Source organism: Lycorma delicatula, chromosome 1 (genome assembly GCF_047948215.1).
Source record: "Lycorma delicatula isolate Av1 chromosome 1, ASM4794821v1, whole genome shotgun sequence".
NCBI lineage: Eukaryota > Metazoa > Arthropoda > Insecta > Hemiptera > Fulgoridae > Lycorma > Lycorma delicatula.
This window is the reverse complement of record NC_134455.1, coordinates 368,683,010-368,691,777: the sequence shown is the minus strand read 5'-3', so window position 1 is coordinate 368,691,777 and position 8,768 is coordinate 368,683,010. Positions and strand designations below refer to the sequence as shown.

The window sequence follows — 8,768 nt, the reverse complement described above, 5'->3', positions numbered from 1 at the left end:
ATTAAAATCCTGTGAAATTTTGAATCTTTGCCCAACAGTAAACAAATACACCACACAATATGAGTAGTTTGCAAAAGTGCAGTACAATATGTGTAGAATAAGTCAATTCAATCCCTATTCCAGTGTTTATTACTTAAGCTGATAACAATACAGAATTAAATGACTTTTCGGATTATGACAACTACATATAAATGGTTTTGGCAAAAGGTTTACTTTGCCAAAAACAATTCACAAGTATATCTATGAGGTTTGATCAGATCCATCAGTGTTCTAAAAGCAAAAACATTATTAGTTCACTGTATATAAATCTCACAGAGACGAACAAATCAAATAATTTCTGATTTCAAATAGAACGCTTTATTAACATTTATTTGCTGTGAGGTCGTTTTTCGAACTTCCTGTTGGAATTTTGTATAACATACAAAATAAATTGTGCAACTTATACAAAATTCAACTAGGTACGTTCCAGAAACCAAGATAGGTAATATAAAAATAAATAAAGCAATAAACCAAATGAATATAATTTAATTTGGATTGTATAACAATCCTTTTTCGTTTTTTTTTTTTAAATTAGTAAATCTATTTAATGAAATAATAGTTTGGTATGTTTATTCACTTCTTGAAAGTATAAATAAGTTATATATTTATACAAAAACAAATAGGAATTTTTCCCATCTTAAAATATTCACATTTATTACTTTTATGAATAAGAGATTATTATTTCGTCTTGGTTTTTTTTTTTTTGAACTTAGGTAAGAAATAGATTTCTTCAAAGCACAACTAAACGGAAATTAAGTAGCCCTTCTTCCATTTTGTTTTGCGTTCATGACCATTTTGTGGTAGGCGTCGCTTGCTTAGGTCGGTACTTTCATATTTTTGTGTAATTTGACTGACGTTATTTGTGCATCTTCAAGCAAGGATTTGCTGTTGCAGAAGATATCTAAACCTAAACTGCTGATCTTGTTGTAATTTTAATTACTTCTCTTTGAAGTTGTTTTTTCCTGAAATAAGTGAGGTAAGAAATTACGAACCCGCTAAATGATGATTTGCATGAGTTTTTTTATGTTTCTTAAGTATTGTGATGGAAAGTCAGAGTTTTCACCAAATATTATTAATATGTACTACTTAATTATCTAAAATTGTGTAGAAGTATTGGAATGTAACGTATTGTCTGCCTTTTTATTTCGAATATCGATCGTGTTTTAGTCAGGTGCGTCGGTACTGTTTGTTCTTTTGAACTGCATTTATATATAATTTCAAGGCATCTACATTTATATAATAATTAAATAATGGTCGTTAGCTTAATTTTTCATGATCCTACGTGTAATGATAAAGTCGAGAGAATAATTTATAACCATTGCCGGCTTTAGTCGTAATTTCACGAATTCTCTGACCGGTTAATTATATTTCTGCTCTTTTGTTTATTTATTGCATGTGGTAAAGGGAGTTTTTTTGTTTTTTCTGCTGGAGGATTAAAATTTCAATAAAGATAATGTAATTGTACTGTTAGTATCTAGTAGTTGGATGTGTAAAAAAGAATTGTTTGATGGGGTTTCTTCTTTGGGTATTAAATGAAGAATAAAGTTAATATGCTTCCCAAATGTATGATTTTAATTTATCCAATGATCTAAATAATTAAAACACTGAGTTCATAGCACATAAGTATAGCTGTGTTATATTATAGATTTTTCTGTATGGCAGGCTTCTTACTGTTCCCTTGATTTTCTTTTGTAGGAGTTCATCTATCTTTAAGATTCAGTTATTTTTATTTTACATTACACCTGTGTAAGAAGAGATAAATCGTTAATATTGTTGTAATGTTATGTAGTGTATAAGTATTAATGAAGGTTATTTGTTATTTATTTAGTCTTGTTCCTGTAATATTTGGGTATACCGATTTTGTACACTTTCATCTAGAAATAAGTTTGTGGTTGAGGTAAGGAATAAGAAGTAAGTAGATAGGTAGCGTTTCAACATTTCTCCATGAAACCAGGACAAACCAATGTTTTTATTAATAGGTTTTTGGACAGATGGAAAAAAGCAGTTCTTTCATGTACAAAAAATTTATTTTAAATAAAATACAATTGTAATTTGATTTTCTCATGTGTTTTCTGGTACTAACTCATTTTAACTTTGAGAACAAATTTTCCGGGCCAAGGTCATTATTATTTATATAAAAAAGCAAGAGATTTCACAGCGGACACTAAGTTACTGCTCTTGTATCATTTTAATTAATATTCTACATTAAGTTATCTTAAAGTAAACTTGTTGAAACTGGTATTGCAATCTGTTTTATTAAATTCAATTTTATTGTAAATTCAACCATTTGCAAAGTTATTCAAAACTGTTTAACAATTCAATTTTCATATTAAAAAAAAATGTTGGTCTTTTCAGTAGGCATACTGCTAAAGCTGAAATCATAATGTCAGACCAATTCTGTAAATACATTTCCTTTGTACCATGAATAATAGAATTATTAAACTGATTTTTTATTTGTGTATTTGAAATAGTAGAGGAAATTTTTTTTTGTGTGGGTCAATCCATTTAGTGTCCCAAAAATCATAACTTGACCAATTCAACAAAAAAAATTGAAACTTGCCCACTTATTTCCTATATGTTTCAGGACCCCTTAAAATTATTTTTTTTATTTTTTATTTATTTAAGCAGTTTACCTGTGGTGGCCATTTTTGTTATAGAGCCCACACCTACTTTTGTTATTGTAAGGGTTTACTGGAAAAAAAATAACTGAAAAACTAATGGTCCTCAAAGGATTAAAAAAAGCTGTTAAATCATATTTTCTCAAGGTAAAAGAATGGTACAGTGGTTTATTTACCTATCTCTATAAGAAAATGACCAATAAAGTTGAACATGAAAAACTGAAATTTCACTTTTGGTAATTTTTGAAGAGGCAGGAATGGCATACACAGCTTGAATTATTTTTTTATATGTAGGTATATGTTAGTAGTTTTACCATAAATATTAATGGTGATATATTTACCACTAAATGTTTATGAATTTTTAAAAGCTAATTTTTTTTTTAAATTAGAATTTTGGCATCAAATAATGTTGATTGGGCTGGTCATAAAAATCTCAAATTTGCCCAACCTGCAGTGTTTTTGTAAATGTTTATGGGAAATAAAAACATTTCTTGTGTATTGTAGTAATAAAAAAGTTATAACCACTCAAAATCATGAAAAACCTGATAAAAGCGATTTCAGTTTGACTCTAAATAAGTGCTCCAAGGGGTTTCTTCTTCTTTGTACTTTATGTATTTTTTTTTATATTAAACCCCTCCTATGTTGTTGAAGTTGACATTTTCAATATTTTTAAAATAGGTTTTTTTAAAATTATTAATGATAGGTTGTAATTTAATGATAACTAAATACAATTTTGATTCTAAATGCTTGTAAAACTTACCCAAACTGAGATTTCAATGAGTAGCCTATATGTTTTTTCAAGAATTCATTTTTATTTTGGTTTATGTTTGTAAACACCATTGAAGAAAAAATAAATTGTAGCAAAATTTTAATTCCTCAATGAAATAGCCTGTTTTTGTAGCAATGAAAGTTTATTATTTAGTGTAGTTAACAAACAGCTGTGATATCTCTTCTGATAATTCTCCTGAAATTATGTAAGAATGACCTGTCAAAGTAGTTAGTTGAAGTGGTGTCTACTTTCTCGGACTTTGCAGATCGGTACTCACATTTTGTCATGTTGAAATGATGTACATGGTCCAGCTGGGTGGAAAAAATGAACCTGCACATTGTCATTTTCTTCAAGGTTACTATCTACCACTTTTGAAAATTTTTGCATTTTTGAAAAAATACTTTTGAAGCAGTTAACACAAAGAGGCTTTCAGGGACTGAATTTAAATTTGGAAAGATGTGTTCTTTAAGAGCGTGCTCTAATGTTATTAGTTTTTAACAGTTTTTTTTATGAGTTCTCAAAGGGTCACAACAGAGAACTCTGCCCATACAGGTGATAGAATTTTGACAAAAACTTTTTTCATGATATTTACAAACACTGGTGACATCTGAATTAACGTGTAAAAAAATAAGTTGTTTTGTTCATTACTAAATTCTCAAATTTTAATGAGTTCTTTTAGCACAGTACCATATATTGTTTTATGATACTCTTCATACACATAAACTACTATGGGACATTATTCTTCCATTGCTTTATGTGAAATTATTTAAAAATAATGAAAAATGTAACTGATCTTAAAATTTGCAAATATAATATGAAGTAAAGCTTATTTATTTAAAAACACTTCCAAACACAGGATGAAATTTGAGACACTCATAAAGATGAAAACAGGTCACTGCCTAATGTCTAACTGACCAGTCTGTAACTGCATAGTTACAGACCAGTCTGTAACAAACATAAATGAGGATGTTGCAACATGAACTTTCCTGACGACGAGAAATGACTAAGCGCCTGTTATAACATGAACACTGCTGTTGAATGGTTCAAACAAGTTTTCCAATTATAGTAATATATAAAGGTATTAAAGTGTAAGAAGACAAGAAACCCCCTTGGAGCACTTATTTAGTGAGTCAAAATAGTACTGCTTTTAACACGTTTTTCATGATTTTTGAGAGGTTATAACATTTTTATTAGTACAATACACAATATTTTTTTTTTTATTTGCCATAAACAACTACAAAAACACTAAGTTATGCAAATTTAAATTTTTTTATGCTCAGCCCCATCAGAGTTCTTTGAAACCAAAATTTAAATTTTTAAAATAAAGTTCAGAGGTAGGTATAATCATCATTAATATTATTTATAGTAAAACTACTAACAACCCACCAGGTTGGTCTAGTGGTTCTTCCCAAATCAGCTGATTTGGAAGTCGAGAGTTACAGCGTTCAAGTCCTAGTAAAGCCAGTTATTTTTACACGGATTTGAATACTAGATCGTGGATACTGGTGTTCTTTGGTGCTTGGGTTTCAATTAACCGCACATCTCAGGAATGGTTGAACTGAGAATGTACAAGACTACACTTCATACATATCATCCTCTAAAGAATTATCTAAACGGTAGTTACCGGAGGCTAAACAGGAGAAAAAAAAGTAAAACTACCTACATATACAAAGATAATTCAAACTGTGTATGCCATCCCTGCCTCTCGAAAAAAATTACCAAAAGTGAAATTTCACAGTTTTTCATGTTCCAAATTCATTGGTAATTTTCTCTAAGAAAGAGCGATAGGTAAATAAACCACAGCACCAGTGTTTTACCTTGAGAAAATATGAATAAATTACTACCTTTTTTTTTCATCCTTCCAGGACCAATAGGTTTTTAGTTATGACCTTTTCCATAAACCCTTACAATCACAAAAATAGGTGTGCGCACTGTAATAAAAATGACTGCCACAGGTAAACTGCTTAAATACAAAATTTTTTAAAATAGTTTAAGGTTTTTAGATGTATAGAAAGTGGGTAAGTTAAATTTTTTTTTTTAATTGATCAAGCAACCACAAATTGCAGTATGACACAAATTAAAACAAACTTACACTGTAATGGCAACAATTTATGGTAGTAACATGGAATATCTAAATTTCTCAAATTTTCAATTTAACAGTGAATTTAAGAAAAGATACATAAACTTTATTGTCTGAATAACATCTGTAAGAAAGCAAACTTGCTTTGTACATGTAATTCCTTCGTTTTAATTCAGCAAGTGTTAGTAATAAAATCAAATTTCTTGTATTTGTTATTTATTGGGCTATTCTATATCAATTTGCTCAGCATTAAATCTACAGGTTTTGATAATAAATTTTATCTATTTATTAGTTATTATCAGTTTTTGTAAAAACCTGTGTTTTTAGACATCAAATGTTTCTGTTTTATATCTGATACGAAAACTGCCAGAGGTAATGCTTCTGGTGTTTTATTCAACTTGTCTGATCAAAAATCAGAAGAAACCATCAAGTTTATCACTTAATTTGGGTTCCTAGAATTTCAGTATGGTTTTATTTCACTCTTTGCCTGGAATCAGGGTGAAATTTTTCACTAGCATAACTCAACAATTAAGTGTATCTGGTGACCCATGTTTATATGAACATTTTTCATTATTTTTGCTGTAGAACGAGCTCAGAAAGTGCCAGTAATGCTGCATGAATTGCCCTGCATGTAATTTTTTAAACTTGCTCTCTTGCAAACTTGCAAACCTCTTTTAATTAACTTAACTTATGCATAATGTATACAACTTATTAATATAACCTTAATGTTATAGCACCAAAATCGGTAATGTTAATCCACCAAAATCTGATTGACTACTTTGTTTTTAAATAAAGCTGTAGCTGTGGTGGCGTTAATACGTAAGAGCGAAGCGAGCATAGGTTATATTTAGTTAGGTTATTTTGATATATGTACGATTTGTCAGTACACGAAGTCAACATAACCTAAACAGCAGCTGTAGCTGTGGTGGTGTTAATATGTAAGTACCTTATTTTTCTCTAATTCAGATGTTATCAAAGCAGTGATATAGTTTGCTTAACATAATTTGCATAATCTTGAAAACATAACTATTAGAGTAAACTTTTAACAATAAAGGTGTTAAATTTTAAGTTCAGTTCAAATACAAATGAATTTAGTAGTATTGTTGACCAAGTTTCCCCCCACACAATTATTTATGACATTTAAATTTATTGTATTTTTAGGGGTGTAAAAAAAAAAATGTTTCTGTAATAAATATTGATCATTTATTTACAGCAATATGCAAAAGGGCTTTACCGATCGTAAATTTCAGTAGCTTTTTTCTCTAAAAATAAATAAAACAAACCTTCAGTGTTAGTTCCATATAGTTCTATGTCTATCAAAGTTAAATGTATTTTAATTTGATATTGGTAGTTTAATTATAGGTTTTTTCATTGTGTTTTCCAGTCACATATTCAGCTCTATGAAAATGTCAGCATCAGGAGACCATGATGATGAAGGGTATGTTATTAAAATGCGCGGTCTTCCGTGGTCAACAACTGTGGATGAGATAATTAAATTTTTAGGTAAGTTCACTGTTGATAGATTTTAAATTATTAAAACCTATTAGGTTATAGATTTTAACTGAAGTGTGCTTGTTGCTGCTTGATACTTTATTTATACAGATGTTTTACGGTGCTTTAGATAAACATATATGTGTTAGTGTACATTTGTACCGCCACAACCAGTTTCAGGGAAAAAATGTTTATCAATTAGAAAAAAAATGCCTTTGTGATATTAATCTGTTGTTAAGCAATTAATTTCAGAGTACCTTTGTAAATTTTTAAACTTGTACATGACTGAGCTCAGATATTACCAGCAATATATACAATATTCACCTCGTTATACCCCCTTCCCAATTAATTCAGCCTGAAAATCTTTCTACACTGAATCTCAATTAAGTGAAACTCCAAGGACAGTTTTACAACCCCCATTCCCTTGAAATATGTTTTCTTATTAAAATAATCAAAACAATTGACAGTATGATCTACCGGTAAGAAATTATATTTGTTAAAGAATTTATTCCAATCTTTATACTTGTTACAAAAATATGCTGTACATTTTCTGATTATATACTTTTTAATCTGTTATGTTTGTATTTTATTGCAAAACATTCTTCATCTGTACAAAACAAAAAATGTAATGACTTATTCAATGATTTACTGTACATATCAAAGTTCATTTCATTCTGTAAATCCATTAGTGTTGATCCCACATTCATTACACAAATAGAAACATATCAAATTCATTTAAAATAAAAATGTTTTTACAGAATCATTATTTTTGGTGTAAATATTAAATGATGTTTGTGATGATGTACCTTAATTTACAGCCGAAGTTAAAATTTCTAAAAGTTTGCTAACCTTTACTGAAATATATTTATAAAAGTAAGCGAAGATGTTTTACATTTTATATGTGACACATGATAATGACTAGGAGTTTCCAGAAGTGATTATGGTAATGGGAATCCAACAAAGATTATATCTTGTATTGAAGTATTCTTAATATGGCATTTCTATTATGGTGTTACTGGAATGGATAAAAATGAACCCAGTTTCAAAATTGCACGGTATTAACAAATCTTTTTGTTATCTTTACTTTTGAGAACAATATACTGTGAGTAATATGGCTAGAGCTAATGTTTGTATAAATCAGTTGTAATCTTATCAATTTTGCCATTTTTTGTATTATGAAGTCATTGTAACTTTACTGTTCTGTTTGTTAACTATTTCATTATATAATTTATTTGCCAAATATTATGTAATATTAAAAAATGTTCAATCAAAATTTGTCATTAACAAATAGGAATTGCTTTTTTGGACCCCTTTTACAAATATCTGTTACAGTGGATAAATCTTCTGGCTCCACTATTCTGCACTATCCAGTGACTTTACTAAAATTAAATGAATGTATGTGAGTCATCAATCTGTATTGCTATATAAATTAGTAGCAACACTATTAATAATTTTCTACTCTAAAATCAATATTTTTTATTGTAAATTCATAGCTTAGCAAACTTGAATTTCAGCAACAGAATACAACTGTTTATAAAATTAATTTTTTCTGCTTATTACTTTTTGTTATTTTGCATACTTAATTTGTACAGTGTGTTTTTAACTGAATAAAAAATAAGCCCTATTTCATGTTTTGTATAAACGTAAAAACCATAATAAATTAGTGCATTTGCTGTATGACTTCCTTTTAAAATTATTTACATTGACCTTTAAAAATATTTTTTAAGACGACTTGCTTTTCTTCCAAACCATCTTGGTAAGGATTTAACAC

General features: G+C 28.8%; 1 protein-coding gene across 2 annotated transcripts in view; it reads left to right on the top strand.

Annotated features, from left to right (window-relative positions):
• The first annotated feature begins 802 nt into the window (after positions 1-802).
• The window catches only part of LOC142317265 (heterogeneous nuclear ribonucleoprotein H-like), a 45,062-nt gene continuing 37,096 nt past the window's right edge, over positions 803-8,768 (top strand). For both annotated transcript variants that reach the window (XM_075353674.1, XM_075353673.1), the window contains exons 1-2: positions 803-1,015; positions 6,891-7,009. In XM_075353674.1, the coding sequence (XP_075209789.1) occupies positions 6,907-7,009 (103 nt within the window). In that variant the 5' untranslated portion in view covers positions 803-1,015; positions 6,891-6,906. The remainder of the gene's footprint in view (positions 1,016-6,890; positions 7,010-8,768) is intronic.